This window comes from Leiobunum rupestre, chromosome 6 (assembly GCF_980474605.1).
Source record: "Leiobunum rupestre chromosome 6, qqLeiRupe1.1.hap1, whole genome shotgun sequence".
In the NCBI taxonomy this organism is placed as follows: domain Eukaryota; kingdom Metazoa; phylum Arthropoda; class Arachnida; order Opiliones; family Sclerosomatidae; genus Leiobunum; species Leiobunum rupestre.
Window position 1 is genome coordinate 17,385,868 of NC_143389.1, and position 18,760 is coordinate 17,404,627.

The 18,760-nt window shown below is 33.2% G+C and overlaps 1 protein-coding gene across 1 annotated transcript; it reads left to right on the plus strand.

Annotated features, from left to right (window-relative positions):
- Positions 1 to 2,693: 2,693 nt before the first annotated feature.
- On the plus strand, positions 2,694 to 17,181 carry hpo (serine/threonine-protein kinase hippo). The gene is made up of 13 exons (XM_090179164.1): positions 2,694 to 2,868; positions 3,865 to 4,126; positions 4,647 to 4,709; positions 6,479 to 6,643; positions 7,088 to 7,255; positions 10,804 to 10,941; positions 12,001 to 12,114; positions 12,811 to 13,012; positions 13,768 to 14,063; positions 14,123 to 14,276; positions 15,959 to 16,027; positions 16,655 to 16,734; positions 16,794 to 17,181. The coding sequence occupies exons 1-13, from the start codon at positions 2,855 to 2,857 to the stop codon at positions 16,950 to 16,952; spliced, it is 1,884 nt and encodes a 627-aa protein (XP_090035290.1). The 5' UTR covers positions 2,694 to 2,854; the 3' UTR covers positions 16,953 to 17,181.
- The last annotated feature ends 1,579 nt before the right edge of the window (positions 17,182 to 18,760 follow it).

The following is an 18,760-nucleotide window of genomic DNA, read 5'->3' on the forward strand; positions in this document are numbered from 1 at the left end:
AGATGTAGAAGGTAACCTTCTTGTTAAGGGGAAACGAAAGACCGGTCCATTGGGTTTGGCAATTTCTATAACCAGTATGTTGGAGATTGCAAAGACATACCTTATGCCAACAAACCCTCAATTAAAGTAATATAATTTTGGCTAATGGAAAAAAAAAACAATTAAAACATAATTCCAGTCTAAGAATATTTATTTCATAGTTACATACTCACCTACAAGTTTTCCCAAGACCACTTGGAATTATTTTTCAATACAATCCGTGGAAAAGGTGGCTGGAATAACAACCCCACCACCAAACAGTTTGAAGGGGCCTACAAAAGATCTCTGGCAACCCGTCTGACTCCAACTTTAACCGGAAATGTTACGCCTCTTGATGAAACTGAAATTCCAAGACTTTGCAGTTTTCAGCGTTATACTGAGTATGATAACAACGAACCTTTAATGACACCAGACCTCCAAGACCAAGAAGATGATGAGATACAGGAATTTTATATTCATCAAGAGAAGTCCTCAATTTTTCGCGAAAATGCAGTTTTCTATATTGCCGGCTTTGTGATTTCCCGTCTAAACAAAGTCATAAAATGTGAAACTTGCCTGCAAGCGCTTGATGAACATCCAAGCGAACACGATTATTTTTTTAATAGGCATTCAAGGTTCACCCAACTTAAAGACAATGGTGGCTTGCATAAACCCTCAAAAAGCGTTCACGATTTATGTCGCATGACGGAGTCATGCATTCGCCAAAACGTTACAATTACCATGAAATGCAAAAACATATCTTTGGCCATTGAACTTGCTGTATTACGAAATATTGTTGGCATGGACATCTTCCCAGATCTCCACGAACATATGTTTGATGCTGAAGTGGGAATCGAACACCATCGCATTAGTTTGATTAAGAAGGTTATTAACTTATATTGCAAGGTCAGACTCCACAAATTAGCGAAGGATAAAAACCTAGAAATTAAGGGTCAAGCCATCAGACATAAATTGTCAAAGCTCATTTTATTTCAAGGACAATAACCTCATACCTTTTCAAGAAACATCCATTTCATCAATATTCGATTTAATTTTATTTACAATTTAGAAACTCATAATTATATAGTCAGAATATTCCCATAACAATTAGCCATAACCACAACACCTGTAAATGAAAGTACATTAAGCCTTTGACAAAATATGACTAGAATTTTTTTATTTTTTATTAAAAGATCATCTGCTGCTTTTTATTTGGGTTTCGAAACAATGAAATGACTTATTTACAAATTATAATGAAAATTTACCTTATTTTAAATTATCACAGCCGAAATATTCGAGAACCACGTCAGATTACCTAAAAGATTACAAACACTATTCTCTATTCCGGAAAACACGTGACAATTTTTTATTTTCTCACTAATCGACAGGTGTCGCTTAAAAGTAGTACCACAGGAATACGGAACAAATACCGGCTGTCTGCTTGGCGTCGCCTCCGTATTAACCGCCCGTAGAATCTTGGGTCTATTTCTTTATTATGTCTATGGACGCTACCGCCTTATTTCCAAAACTGGTTCCTTCTCACCTAAATCGAATTCTTTCTTCTGCTAAAATAATGCCCACCACTGTTGAGGGCATAGAAATAGATTTCGTTGGCGAATAATAAATTCAAATATAATTAAAAACTGTTAATTTTAAAAATAATAATGCTTTTAAAATTTAAAGGGGCTCCAAAGTTCGGTGGCAAAATGTGTGAAGTCAGTTAAGTGCGAAATTTACGGTTGACTCTGCCCGCCTCTGAGTGAGGGCAAAGATAATTTAAACTCGTACCTTAGATTCGAAATCACTCTCTAGCGCGTTGCCGATAACGTTTACCCCATTCCCGCCGGAACTCAGAAAAAATTCGCTCCATGGTTTGCGCCTTACCGTAGCCAATGGAGCCCGATTTTTCTGAGGTCACGTGCCGGAAAAGGGTAAACGCTTCGTAACAAAACCGTCAATGGGAAAGCTCTCAGTATTCGAATCTAGGGTACGAGTTTAAATTATCTTTGGTGAGGGGTTGGGGGTGATGAAAGCATGCTCAATTTTCTAATTTTTGCCACCGAACTTTGGAGCCCCTTTAATTTGTAGTGCCATCTTCACATATTGACTACCGCCTATGATCTAGCGCAGTGGTTCCCCAACTTTTTGAATGGCGGAACCCTTTTTTATCTGAAAAAATCAGCGAAAAACCCTTGGATTTAATTTTTAAAATAGAGTTTAACCATTTAAAAGCGCAATTTAAATTGTGGTTTTATTTATTAAAATAAAACCTTACTAAACAACATACGTTTTACGTGCTACAAATTAAAGACCAATAATTTCCGCGGAACCCCTGCTGCAGACAAATTAAAAAGTCATAACTCATAAGAACGTTTTTTCTCAAATTAACTTATCAAAATATAAGCAAACGATACCAAAATTATATTAAAACTAAAGTATCATTATTTATAAAGTTAAATTTACCAATAACGATGAGGAAAAACTAATAGCGTCTGCTTTAGCCGCTACTTATCTAGGTTTCAATGGCGAACCAAAGGGGGCGTAGCGATAGTTGTCGGTCGCGTATATAGTAAGTTCAGAGTTGCCTATCCTTTTGACTAGATTGGCTTTCAGGCATATTCATCATCCATGGCCCTACAGTAAAATGAATGGGTATGATGCGAGGCTTATAATCTACGTAGAGTTTTACGTTCCTAAATTGTGCCAATGGTTTATGATTATTTGCTAATTATAGCCCTTTTAATTATAAAATTATCATTATAAATATTATTAAAATGAAAAACCGGTGACATAAGTTTTACTTATCAATGTCAAAATTTTTGTAAATTTATCGGTGATGTCTTCTAAAAGGTAAGAAAATGTTTGCCGGTTTACAATTTGTACCCGTCGTTATAAACGTTTTGTTTAATTGAACACCGTAGTTTCACACATAGCATTTGGAATATTGTACACCTTATTTTATTTAACATTAGCAATGTTGTTTTGCGCATTACTTCAAATTTTCTCTCTATGTAAAGCTAATAGCGATTAGTATTAAAGTCACCATTGGACTGTCTGAGGGCATTGTAGGGTGAATAGTGCTGTTGAACATCATAGTACCAGCTTTTGGTATTGCCTGATTGAATATCTGAAAGCAACAGCTCTTGGACAATTATTCAAGCTCTCTTTGTTACTATCAAGGGTTGTCTTCCTATTCTTTGGTTTCTCAATAATTTCATTATAAGATGTATCTTGCTCTAATATTATTGATTAGCTTGAGCGCGGAATATATATTTTTATGCTTAGGGAAAATGAAAATGTTGAGACGAGATTTTGGAATTGAAAACGTCAATTGAATTGGAATGCATCCAATGAGATAGCAGGCTAATTTGATTTTTTTCAAGGGAATGAGCTTACTCTTAAGAGCATGAGGGGGATTGGGAGCCACATTAAAACTTGACCTAACCTAGTCCTTCACCCGAAATAGAAATAAACTCTTACTAAGGCATTATAACAATCAGCTCCAAGGTTTTCATTCATATGTAACAACAGAGTAGTGTAGGAGCTCTATATGTTAGTTTTCGGGCGGACTCAGCTGACTCAACTGTAGGATGTAACAGTGTAAAAGTAGACAAATGCCTGAAATAATTACTTAACCGCAAAATTAAATTCGAATGAAGTATGATTGAATTGTTTAAATACTTTTTCAGTACTTTAAATTATTATTATTGCAATGTATGTATACCGAGGAAATTGAGGGTTTTGTTAAAGCATACTATTATCTGTCTCATATTCTAGCAGAGGGTGTGTGATTGGCCAACAATGTATGTTACATGTTACTTAATATTTTAATATTCTCTTTATTAGTGAACTTAAAAAATTGAGTGAGGAAAGCTTAACAAGGCAACCTGAGGAGGTATTTGATATAATTTGTAAGCTTGGAGAAGGAAGCTATGGAAGCGTTTTCAAATCCCTACATAAAGAGTCTGGACAAGTTCTGGCTATCAAACAAGTGCCTGTTGATACTGACCTTCAAGAAATAATTAAAGAGATTTCCATCATGCAACAGTGTGACAGTCCATACGTTGTTAAATACTATGGCAGTTATTTTAAAGGAACAGACCTATGGGTAAGATATTTATTTTGCATTTAAAAACAATATAGTCATAGTGTTTCTAAAGGGTTGCAATATTCTTTACTCCCTCTTCTGGCTCTCCACATTTTAGGTATCATTCGTAAAGGTTGGGGGTTATATTCCTTTTCCTAATTCTTATTTTTTGGCAAACCTTTATGATCTGTTATAGATCGTATTACATTTTTTATCAGATTAAGACTTAGAATGAGGTGCAAATTAATCGTTACATATTAAGTGTAATTAAAATTTAAGACCATAATAACATTTGCTATAGCTATAGCTTAAATCTTGAACAACTTTGGTCACAATGCCACATTTTATCAATAAAATTAAAACAGCAAATGTATTTGAAAGCATTATAATCCTGTTTGAGTATTACTTTTAATGTAAAAGAAAGAGTTAGCAGCAACCATTAAATAAAGGTATTGTGCACTTAAAATTTAATTTAACTGTGATATTTTTATTAAGGAATATTACAAAATTATTGTATTCTATTTTTTCTATTCCTGCGCAGATTGTTATGGAATATTGTGGTGGTGGCTCGGTTTCTGATATCATGAGGTTACGAAAGAAAACTGTAAGTAATCATGTTGTTCGTGGTTTTGGTAAATGATATGTAAAAGTTTAATAGAATTGGGTCCATAAACTTAAAAATAAATTCAAATTTCAAATGAATTGAATACCAACAGCAAATGTACATTATAACATCATTATTTAATTACAATCAATATAACTTAAAGACATTGGCCACAGTGGCGTAGCTAAGACCCGCGAGGCCCCCCCGCAAAACAATATTCGGAATTTTATCCGGTATCTAGTATATACTTTGATATGAAATTAGGGGGCCCCTAAAGCTCCGCCCCCCCCCCCCGCACTGCGGGGGCCTTATCTACGCCACTGATTGGCCATGCCATAGGCTAGATAAAAAGCCTATGTTGAGTGCCTCTAAAACATAACCCACAAGCAAAGGTCGAACAAATGTGCAAAAACTCCCACTGGGCAAGGCTGAAGGTTTAAAAATGTTTGACTCGTCACTGAGGATGAGGGTCTTCTAAAAGGGCAAACCTTGCCATCAAGGAACAACTACATGGTCAGCTGTGGTGGATGCTGCAGAGGTCACAAATTCCATGGTACACAGAATTTTACTGTGAGAAAGATATTTAAAATATGCCAAGTTTAAAGGAAAATACTTTATGGAAATCCAGAATTATATAAAGTATTGAAATATTCATTTCGTTCAATATGAATGTTGCAGTAATAAAACCTGAAAATATGCTTCGATAGAATCTTCAATCCTTTGGGAGACCACTGTACAAAATATTTTTGCTGTGGTAGATTACAAGATCTTCAAAATAGTGGACTTAATTTATGCAGGTTTTCGCTTAATTTTCAATTTCACACTTTGCCATAATTGTTAAATTAAGCCCGCAAGTGGAAATTAATGTGTTAATCCTAAATTAATTTAACACAAGGATATTTGGCACTTAGATACATTCTTAGAGGGATGGTGGCCTCAAACAGCAATGTTATTATAAGGAGCATATACATGTGCACTCCTGAGTGAAGGTAGGGTAGGCTATTGCAGGTTATATGACATACTTTTGGTTTCACATTGCGGCCACAATTTGAATAAGAGGCTCTTTAAGTCCTTCCGAGGAGCCAAATGAAAAGACATTTTCCAAAATTACTAAAGGCGTAGAATATTCGATGTTGAAGGGATTTCGTTCAAAATTTATCCTTGAGAGAATGTCTATCAAGATGATCCCCTGGCTTTGTAGTAAAATTTTCCCTCTGTGTGAGGGGGATAGGAAAAACGTCACAGGAATTTGCTTCTATTGCGTCGGAAGATGTAGGTTTAAGGAAACCAATGATATATTTGGATGATTGGTTTGAATTTTTATAATTCTAATATTAATAGTTAACGAGATATAAGGTCCTGACTAAAGGGTGGTTTGGGCGCTTACCCAACTTGTTTAGCTCCGGGGGTCCGAATTAAAACGTAATAATTTAATTACTTTTAAATTTAAAATTGTCAAAATTATTTTAAGCACTAAACAAGAGGCTGTTCTACACTTAAATATTAATTTTATAAGTTAAAATACAAAATTAAAAGAGTTCAGCTTGAAATAGCGCGAAAGTAGACAATGGCCACTGTAGTCTTCCCCCTTAAGGAATAGGCATGCAGCTTATAAGATCTTTGGCATGAGGGGATTGGGAGTAATACTAAAACTTGTCTCAGCGTAGTCATTCTATGAAGAAATAAAGACATTTGTGGTACTAACTCCAATGTGTAACACAACTTAAGTAATTTGTTGTAGAACTAATTATTTTACTTTTATTCTTTAGTTAACAGAAGATGAAATTGCTACAATACTTAGTGACACATTAAAGGGTTTGGAGTATTTACATATGAGACGAAAGATACATCGTGATATAAAAGCTGGAAACATTCTTCTTAACACGGAAGGTCATGCCAAATTAGCAGATTTTGGAGTCGCTGGACAATTAACGGTAATAGTTATCAAATAAACATTTCCTTGAAACTGTTTAGATTAAAAGTGGAGGATTTTTTTCTATGAAATGAAAAGTAAAAGTTTCTGATATTAAATGCTATACTAGTAACTGTTATTTGATGTTTACAAATACTTTTCTACTACTAAATATTGAATAAATAGCTTAAAGTTATCAGGTCTTACAAAAACAACAATGACCCATACTCTAATTTTATTTACAATCAATTACACCTTCTGAGAGGATTTTTGGTGCAGTCATAAATTTTTAATAAAATGAAACTTCAATGTCTTCATAAATAATTGACACTTATATTTTCTAATTTAATTTCAATTTCAAATAATTTTTAAATTTTTTGATAAATTGACATTTAATATATAATTTTGGCCTTAACAATGGCCACCTAGGCTGGCTAATATCAAATATTTTTGTCAATGTTTTTAGGATACCATGGCTAAAAGGAACACGGTCATTGGAACTCCGTTTTGGATGGCACCCGAAGTTATTCAAGAAATTGGATACGACTGTGTTGCAGATATTTGGAGTCTAGGTATAACTGCATTAGAAATGGCAGAAGGAAAACCACCATATGGGGATATTCACCCTATGAGGGTAAAAATGTCTTTCATCAATATTGGGTCTTGCAAGCTATCCATACTTATTGAATATTATTGCAGTTATCGTGTATTTTTGCAGTGCAATAGGTCCTACTATTTATTTTATCAATCGCCATTGACCTTAAGTAATATAATTAATATAAGTATGACACTTGTAGCCATGACCATTAATGTTTTCATCTGCCTCCTTTCTTCACTAGTGATGTAAGTCGGGTAAATACCCAGTGGGTAGGGTATTTTTAAATAGGTATTTACCCCATGCCCGGGTTAATACCCAAAACTAGGGTTTTTATGATTGGGGTGTCAGTTAGTATAGGGTCGAGTGGTACTATCTGTTATCCTCCTTGTCTACATCTTTTGCTTTGTTTGGGCTTATTAGGTAGGGCAATTTGGGCATACTACATTTTTTAAATGCAGTTTTATTTTAGTCTATTTTATTTCTAGATAAAATTAAGGTGTTGTATTCAAATATTACTGTTAGGAGTACAAACATTCTAATGTCAACAAAATGACAAAGCATATCAGGAAATGTTTTAATGGCCCAAATGAAATGAATAAAATCCTTATTTGCTCACGTTACTGTTAGTGTTAGGCCTGCTAATAAAAATAGTCATGATGAGGAGTCTGAGGAGACCCAGGGGCAGCAGAGACTGAACTTTCAAGTGACCGTCCAGAAAAGGAATAAATGATATTTAATAGTTATCTCATATGTTATTGTTACTATGTAAAACTTGCAAAAAAAAAGTAAGAAACAATAATTCAATTTTAATATGAGAATAACTTGATGTGTTTGTGGGTTTTTCAATTACCGTACTCTTAATTGAATAAATTAAAAAAAAATAACAAAGAAATTAATGGTGTTTATAAACACCTGGATATTTATGTATTTTGGGTATTTACCCGGGTAAGTACCTAAGGTATTTACCCTGCGTTTTAAATACCCGGGTATTTTACATCACTATTCTTCACCATTGACAAATTTGAATAATTGATAATCCAGAAAGTTAACTTTTTGAGTTTATTGACGATTAATCAGCCAAATTCAAAATCTGAATTATTCAGATACTACTATAAGTCTATTATAAGACTACTACTCTTATGTCTTGCTGCCTGACTCGGAACCATATTACCTGCATTGGATTCTTTGTTTTAAAAGTTTTGGCAGCTATAATTTGAGCATCGTCTTCTGGGATTAGAAGGGCTTTCTGCATTTTTGGTAATGATGGTCACTTTGCAAGATTATTAAGCTTTCTTGTGTTATTAATATTTAGAACCACTTAATCTTTTACAACTGTGCTATATTTAACTTTAAATCAATTGTGACACTTAAATCTTTTCCAAGAAGTTTCTATGAGAGTCTCTGCCTGGTCTCTTTAGTTTGGAAATCGTGGTACCAAAGGGAAGCTGCCAGTGTACGTGACTTGACAAAATGCATTTAGTGTACGTGACTTGACAAAATGCATTTAGTGTACGTGACTTGACAAAATGCATTTAGTGTACGTGACTTGACAAAATGCATTTAGTGTACGTGACTTGACAAAATGCATTTAGTGTACGTGACTTGACAAAATGCATTTAGTGTACGTGACTTGACAAAATGCATTTAGTGTACGTGACTTGACCAAATGCATTTAGTGTACGTGACTTGACCAAATGCATTTAGTGTACGTGACTTGACCAAATGCATTTAGTGTACGTGACTTGACCAAATGCATTTAGTCTTCGTGACTTGACCAAATGCATTTAGTGTACGTGACTTGACAAAATGCATTTAGTGTATGTGACTTGACAAAATGCATTTAGTGTAAGTGACTTGACAAAATGCATTTAGTGTAAGTGACTTGACCAAATGCATTTAGTGTACGTGACTTGACCAAATGCATTTAGTGTGACTTGACAAAATGCATTTAGTGTAAGTGACTTGACAAAATGCATTTAGTGTACGCGACTTGACAACGCATTTAGTGTACGCGACTTGACAACGCATTTAGTGTACGCGACTTGACAACGCATTTAGTGTACACGACTTGACAAAACGAATTTAGTGTACACGACTTGACAAAATGCATTTAGACATCAAATACACTATGTAATACATTTTTATTGTTCTGAAAAGCCACTTTCAGATATTGCTGTATTGATATTTTTTAACGTCACTGTAAAAATTAACCAAAAGTGTTATACCAGAAATACATGAACCGAAATTATCGGCCACCTCCTTTTTATTGGGGGGCATTTTCCCATAGTAAGAGGAGAGGGAGGCAATAAAAACCGAACTGATTTCAGCCCGCCCGCGGGAGAGGAAAAATTCTAGTGCATCATGGGTAGATTACTTCGACATCTAGTGAGAGGAAAGATCAATAGCCAGGTGGCGTACTAGAGTAGCCTTGGTGAAATCGGGAGAGGCGGAATTTCGAGGGGGTTTTTCTCCTCCTTACTAAATAGAGGGGGGAATGGGAACTTGCCTCCCATGTTAGAGGAATAGGACATTGATAATTTCGGTTCATGTATTTCTGGTTATACTTATATTCAATATGTTACTTAACAATTTTTATCCTTCAAGTCACACAATACTAAAACCGTGAACTAGAAAATTTTAAATAGGCAGTGGCGTTTTAAGACCTTCATAGGCCTGGGCAGTAAGACCTTTGTAGGCCTTATTTCTGATAAGAATTTTTTTACTTGAGTTTTTTCATAATCATAAACTTTCATAGGCCTTGGGCTCAGTGCCCATTGTATAAAACGGCCCTGTAAATAGGTAAATTATACTCAGTTATAAATACAAGTAAAATGCATGTAATTTTTTAATTATTTTAAAATGAAATGGTCTAATTCAATCCAAGTTGATTATCATTGGTAGACCCAATATTATTTCTATTCTTTGTGCTATGTAAAAATTCTCCAAAAACCAATTTCAATTTTAAATGTGTATGCAAATTACACAAATTAATAGAAACCTTTAATTTTGTGATAATTTTAATTAAACCTCTAAAGCAAATATTGATAAATAACAATCGTTTCGTGGTGATATCATTAAATAGTTTTAATTTAAAAAAAAATTTCATTGCACTCCAAGTTGCTATAAATTCCTTGCATAAAACAGCTTTCTCCAAATTTACCTTTGAACAAAATGTGATAAAAAAATTAGTTTTCACACACATTTGGTAATATAACACAAAAATAGCATTGATAATAATGTGAGGCATAAACCATAATTCTCAACAATACACTTTAGAACAATGAACTTGATAATGATATGAAGTACTCAATTACGATAGAAAAATCGATATGCTTTGAAAAATTACAAGATAGTGATTCCATCTTTAAGCATTTTATAAAAGCCAGTAGTTAAATTTAATTTAAGGTGTATCGTCTAACACTATCCTGGCTTACAATTAAAAACACATTTTTAAAATATTTGTATATTAGTTAATAACTTTACCCCAAACAAATTGATAATTTTTATTTGTAGGATTGAATGCCCAGAGCAACGCTTTTTGGAATCAATATTGTAATTTTATTTTCATCAATTTCTGTTTCTAGGCAATATTCATGATTCCAACAAAACCTCCACCATCATTTAGAGATCCAAACAGGTGGACATCAGAGTTTATTGATTTTGTGTCAAGGTGCCTTGTAAAAAATCCTGAAGAAAGAGCAACTGCAACAGAACTCTTACAGGTAAAATTATCATTATCTTCTATGTGTAGTAAAAGTCATTCATCAATAAAATAAGGTTCTATTAAAAAGGTGGTGTTTTAATATAGTAGTTAATTTTATTTTAATTACAAGAAATTAAAGAAATAAATACTTTTATAGCTACAACCAAAAATTAGCAGCTTTCTTTCCAATCAATATTTTTACAGCTCTAACAAAAAAATAACAGCTTCCTTTCCAATTAATACTTTTACAGCTCTAACTAAAACTAGTTCAGCTCTATCAATTTCAAATATAAACAAAAATTTGCTTTACCTGAAACCACCACCAAAGGCTAACCTACTATAAGTCTCAGATAGAATTGATTTATAGGTTATTATCATCTCTAAGCCAATCAGAGCATAGTTAATGTGGTTTGTCCATCACTGTGCATAAACTTAGGAGTGGTTGGGATCAGATTTTTGTTTAATAACTTCTGGTATAAGAATGCCTGATAATTTTTTTGAAGGAATATGATTTGTGGTTTTCTAAAATAGCCTTTCTAGTTAGCTTTATATTAATTGAGGAAGTGTGTCATGGTCTTTTAAGATCAAACCCGTTAGATCATTGATAATTTTATAAATATCTAACACAAGTTAAACGCAAAATTTAAGACTAATGATCAAACAATTTGAAAAGTTAAAACGTTCAAATAAAAGCGCCAGACACGACAAAGAGGCTATAAAATACTAGAACAGGAAGTTTGCAATAAGTTTGACTAAAAATTAGGGAGTAAAAGAAACATAAAATGCATGCAAACCAAAAAACCACCTACACTTGAAAGAGACGGAAATAGGACTTATATTCTTGTGAACCATTACATTATGTTGTTTTTAATGATTTCAATATTCAATTGAAATAAACTTAATCCGATATTTAACAGGGTTGTCCATTATAAAACATTTTACTGGGAGATAACCTTTCTACATATTTCTTCGAATTCTTCTAGTATTAATTTTTAAATTCGCAGTGGAGAAATTATAATAGGATTGTTGGCTTAAATGTTGGAACATTTGGAAGTAATGAAAATTTCTATGTGCACAGCATGATTTCATCAGGAATGCCAAACCTGTTTCAATTTTACAACAAATGATCGCTGATGCCAGGGAAATTCAAGACAGTGAAGTGTTTCGGAGGGATAGAAGTAACTTAGATTCTGTAAGTGCTCATTAAACTCCTTTTTTTAATTGTAATTTAGACACCGACAACAAAGGTGAGCCTACCTTGGTTTTCAATCCGAGGGATAAAGAGTAAAAAATGTATGAAACGTTGTTAATGTCAGTAAAGGAATATTCCATCAGTCAATTCCATGAGTTTCTTTATCCCAATGGTGATTGAAAATGTAGAAGATTTTACCAGTATTTAAAATTTTTAGCACTTTTGCCTTGCAGCAAAAGCAGCGTAGTTCAATCTCAGCTTGTGAAATTAAACACGCTGTACATATGTGATAGTGTTAGTTAAGTTCCAGCAGCATAACTAAGGTGTTTAAAAAAATTTTACATTTTGGAAAAGCTTGGAAAATATCAAAGTGAAATGCAAAAGGCAAATTAGTTGATGATTTTTTATTCTTGTATAATTTGTAAATTGTAATAATACCTTAAATTTACTCAAATTTAGGACGTTTTGAAGTGGTTTTAGTTTGAAAAAACTTACTCTTAGTTGTATTGAAATTATTTTTAGGTTAGGTCATGCAAGTGGAAAATTTATTGAAAAATTGGTTTACTTTAAAAAAATATATTTGGGAAATTTTTTAATTTTCACTTGAAGTATGTTTATATACCGATAGAGTTGACCTACTTGGTGTCATAGTGATAACAGAATCCAATTTTTACGTTAATATATCTTATTTTGTAGGATGATGATGAAGTAGATTCTCGCACTATGGTCCAATTCGTCACCGATTCGGGAACTCTAGTACCTGAGAAAATTAACGATGGAACGTTAATTGGTCCTTGTGATACTGGAACTCTAGTTGGACATAGCGATGTAGAATCTGATTTAGGAACTTTAGTTATTAATAGTGATGGAGAAGAAGAGGAAGAATCTACTATGAAACGTGCGTAAGGTTAAGACTAGGTTTAGTTACAAACATGTTATGGATGGGTGGTAAATTGGTTTAGCCTTAATTCTGAGTTATCTGGTGAAAGTAGGTCAAATGCCAATTCTAAAACAAGTCATTATTTTTGGTTTGTGAAGAATCAGTTCCTAGTGGGCAGTGTTCCCTCTAAGCTAAACTCGCACACATAACGTAGAAGGTGTGTGCTCTTAATAAATTTCTTAGGTGTAGCATCTGTTGTTAGTTGCACTTACCCAAAAGGGAATTACTTTGCTACAGCTGGAACATTGCTAGTGGGGTGGATAATAAACAACTATCAAAAATTAGCCAACTTGTAACCCTTATAACTAATGAATCATGCATATTCTCATTTATGGGGAAATGGTAATATGGCTTTGGACTTCTTTAGGTCTAGTAACTTATTAAAGAAAGCACACTTCCAATGTTTTTATCTTGCGAATTAAATTCAATCGACGAAAAACTTAATTAATTCTAGTAGTATTATTTTTAGCTTTGTCCTGTGTAGAGTTGTATTGTAAGCTACTTAAAAGATGGTCCTACTAAATCTATTTATTATTATTTTCTTTGTGGTGGGGGGGGGGGGGTTGAACATTTATTAGTGTAGCTTTATGGTGCACAAACTATTTTAACTTACATGATTTCCAGCAAAGGCATAAACCGACTATCCATACTTTTATAAAGGAGAAATTTTATCATACATTCAACTATGAATTGTATCGTACTTATATTTATAGGACACGATACAGCCCAGGGAGATAAGAAAGAAAACTACCGTCCATACTTTTTGGATCACTTTGATAAGAAAGAACGTGAACAAGCGCAGCAGTATCAAAGCACAAATGGGACTGTTTCAAATACTGGTACACCTCACCCATTTCAAATTCAACAAGCCAGAGGAGCCCTCCAGGAAAAAAAATTATCTAATCAGTTACAAAGACAATTAAATCAAATTAGTAGTGCAGGTCCTGGATTAGCGCTCCTAGAACCTGTTAAATTTCAGCGGTCATTTGCTGATGGAGATTTTGAATTTGTAAGTTTTGAGTTGATTTTTTGGTTCCAGATTTTAAATAAAAATAATTTTTTGTTTAGCTCAAGTACCTAAGCTACGAAGAGCTTAACCAAAGAATGGCTAGTCTAGATTCAGAAATGGAAAGGGAAATTGAAGAGTTACGACGGAGGTACCAAACTAAGCGTCAACCTATTTTAGATGCCATGGATGCCAAAAAGAAAAGACAGCAGAATTTTTAGAAATATATGGGCCGTTAAATGAGGCTAGTTTTTTATTGCAAAGTTTGGCCAAATCCAGAGAACACATCCTGCGAATGCAGAGAATATAGATCTGTTTTGGAAATCTGAGGGCCTTATTTGTGACCCTGACAAATCATATCCTGTAATGTGCCTGGGAGATTCAAAGAAAATGAAGTCTTTATATAATTTGTGATAATAAATTCTTATTTTATCTACAGTTAAAAGAGAATTATTTGGGACATGAGTGCATATTAGTTTATCAATTTCTATATAGTTAAGTAATTTCATTTAAGTACTCTTCGTTTTAATTTTCGTGTATTAAAATTTTAAACCTTTTTAATGTTTGATTGTTCAAATTTGTTTTCCCATTTACCATCTTGCATTTACATTATACTAAAAATATAGAAGTTGAGAGCAATAAAGTATTTAATTCCAAACTTTAGTACCACTGAAGACATGTCCATTTACCAACCTTTATATTTTGTGAGAAGGGTAATTGAAAAAAAGGTGTTGTATAACAAAGACTGTGCCATATGCTAGTACGCCTATTCTCCTCCCTACTAGCCAAAGAATACTAATTATTTTAAACATGTTCCAAATTGGAATTTGATAAAAACAATGTATTTATGATTTAAGAAAGTGAACTTCAAATGGATCTTAAAATAATTTGAAATAAAAAAAATGTATTTGACAACTGGATAACTGAAATGTAACAAATAAATGCAGAAGCATTAAGAATTTTAGAATCGTTTTACCAGAAGTAATGTGTAAGGCTATTTTTAGATTGAACTTGAATTTTATGCTATACCCAGGTTTACTTTCTTACAAATATATGTGGTCTGATGATAAAGTAAATGGGTTAAACACCGGATTTAGGTCACTATCATAGTTAAAAGGTATATAAACTGATTTATCTATAACTTCTAATGTGGTGATAAATGATGGCATCTACAGTAAGGAATTAATTGGTTATGATATGGCAATAGATCTATGGTAATTACTAATCTGGAATTATTAAAAAAAATCATTAATTCAAACTTACAGCACATGGGAAAGAGATTTAACTGACCATCTTACTTAGGATTGAGACTTCTAGTGGTGGGTTTTGTAAGCTTCAAGCGGGCAGGAATTTTGCTGCAATGGTATTGGTTTCCAATCACATTATGGCCTTTTCAAGCAATTTTAAAAATGAACTTAAGGTTATTAAATATAGTTAATAAATTCAAATTAATAGCAGTATGCTTCAAAAAGGTTTGGAAAATAGTTTATCATTTTGGGGTGATGTGAACTACAAATGTTTTGGGAAAATGATGGTAAAAATATTACAGTATTTTAAGGCTCTAGAGGTGGAAAAGCTGCCAGTAACTAAATTCGCTCCCCCTGACATTTTTCAAGCCACCTGGTGCCATGCCTTTTAAAGTAAAAGTACTTCTTGAGAAAACGTTATATTAGTTAAAAAGGTCATTTAAAATTAATTGGAATTTTGTTTTATCTATGTAATAAGAACAAAGTTAAGCATTTATGTTTGAGGATAATTGAGACTAGGCACAACTTTATTACAAATAACTTTTTATCAGGATGTAATTTTCCTCCTTTTACTCTGGTATGGTAGTTCCAATATAGTTTTGACTAAGAGTTTGTTACCAGAATATTAAATTAAATTTATCGGTACAATAGCTGAAAGTTCCAGGCTAGAAACTAAATCCAAAAGTATTTCCTCAGACATTCAGCTAACAGGAATCTCAAGTTTGGTTTATTGACCTGGAAAGAGGCTAAAATTGCCCATCTTCGCAGCAGTATACATGTTGTTAGAAATTTATATACTGGTGCTCCAAGTGATCAAACAGCCTACTACACCGGTGGTCTCTGCAGAATGCCCTACCCCAGCATCCATAAGCCCAGACAGGTGACAAATCCAGCATGGGTAGTAGTACCCTACTATTGATGGTCTCACCCTCGATGCAAACCACTCATCCCAATAAAAGGCACAGCAATGGGGCGACGAGTTTCCACTTCGCGCACAGCAGTGGGATAGAGTGTCTTTGGCTCTTGCATCTTCGCTTAACCAGATAGTGCCATTTTTCTTAGCTTTAAGCCTACAGAGGTGGAAAAATATGCTCCTAAATTCTATTTCTGCATAAATATTTACAACTCTAGCTTTGGGATGATGATGCCCATGAAGTCCTAGAAACGAGGTGCAGCGTAATTGTACTAAACACAATATCCTTGAAACCTATAATTTGAATTATTTTCCTATAATTTCAACAGGTATTCTACACCATTCATGTGGTCACCCTGAAGATGTCATACATGTAAGCTATAATTTAGCAAAGAGAGTATAGATAAGCATTTTTCAAGCAATGTTTAAATAAGGAAACCTTGTTATATCTCATGGTTCAAGGTCATCAACTGTTAAATTTCAGCGGTCATTTGCTGATGGAGATTTTGAATTTGTAAGTTTTGAGTTGATTTTTTGGTTCCAGATTTTAAATAAAAATAATTTTTTGTTTAGCTCAAGTACCTAAGCTACGAAGAGCTTAACCAAAGAATGGCTAGTCTAGATTCAGAAATGGAAAGGGAAATTGAAGAGTTACGACGGAGGTACCAAACTAAGCGTCAACCTATTTTAGATGCCATGGATGCCAAAAAGAAAAGACAGCAGAATTTTTAGAAATATATGGGCCGTTAAATGAGGCTAGTTTTTTATTGCAAAGTTTGGCCAAATCCAGAGAACACATCCTGCGAATGCAGAGAATATAGATCTGTTTTGGAAATCTGAGGGCCTTATTTGTGACCCTGACAAATCATATCCTGTAATGTGCCTGGGAGATTCAAAGAAAATGAAGTCTTTATATAATTTGTGATAATAAATTCTTATTTTATCTACAGTTAAAAGAGAATTATTTGGGACATGAGTGCATATTAGTTTATCAATTTCTATATAGTTAAGTAATTTCATTTAAGTACTCTTCGTTTTAATTTTCGTGTATTAAAATTTTAAACCTTTTTAATGTTTGATTGTTCAAATTTGTTTTCCCATTTACCATCTTGCATTTACATTATACTAAAAATATAGAAGTTGAGAGCAATAAAGTATTTAATTCCAAACTTTAGTACCACTGAAGACATGTCCATTTACCAACCTTTATATTTTGTGAGAAGGGTAATTGAAAAAAAGGTGTTGTATAACAAAGACTGTGCCATATGCTAGTACGCCTATTCTCCTCCCTACTAGCCAAAGAATACTAATTATTTTAAACATGTTCCAAATTGGAATTTGATAAAAACAATGTATTTATGATTTAAGAAAGTGAACTTCAAATGGATCTTAAAATAATTTGAAATAAAAAAAATGTATTTGACAACTGGATAACTGAAATGTAACAAATAAATGCAGAAGCATTAAGAATTTTAGAATCGTTTTACCAGAAGTAATGTGTAAGGCTATTTTTAGATTGAACTTGAATTTTATGCTATACCCAGGTTTACTTTCTTACAAATATATGTGGTCTGATGATAAAGTAAATGGGTTAAACACCGGATTTAGGTCACTATCATAGTTAAAAGGTATATAAACTGATTTATCTATAACTTCTAATGTGGTGATAAATGATGGCATCTACAGTAAGGAATTAATTGGTTATGATATGGCAATAGATCTATGGTAATTACTAATCTGGAATTATTAAAAAAAATCATTAATTCAAACTTACAGCACATGGGAAAGAGATTTAACTGACCATCTTACTTAGGATTGAGACTTCTAGTGGTGGGTTTTGTAAGCTTCAAGCGGGCAGGAATTTTGCTGCAATGGTATTGGTTTCCAATCACATTATGGCCTTTTCAAGCAATTTTAAAAATGAACTTAAGGTTATTAAATATAGTTAATAAATTCAAATTAATAGCAGTATGCTTCAAAAAGGTTTGGAAAATAGTTTATCATTTTGGGGTGATGTGAACTACAAATGTTTTGGGAAAATGATGGTAAAAATATTACAGTATTTTAAGGCTCTAGAGGTGGAAAAGCTGCCAGTAACTAAATTCGCTCCCCCTGACATTTTTCAAGCCACCTGGTGCCATGCCTTTTAAAGTAAAAGTACTTCTTGAGAAAACGTTATATTAGTTAAAAAGGTCATTTAAAATTAATTGGAATTTTGTTTTATCTATGTAATAAGAACAAAGTTAAGCATTTATGTTTGAGGATAATTGAGACTAGGCACAACTTTATTACAAATAACTTTTTATCAGGATGTAATTTTCCTCCTTTTACTCTGGTATGGTAGTTCCAATATAGTTTTGACTAAGAGTTTGTTACCAGAATATTAAATTAAATTTATCGGTACAATAGCTGAAAGTTCCAGGCTAGAAACTAAATCCAAAAGTATTTCCTCAGACATTCAGCTAACAGGAATCTCAAGTTTGGTTTATTGACCTGGAAAGAGGCTAAAATTGCCCATCTTCGCAGCAGTATACATGTTG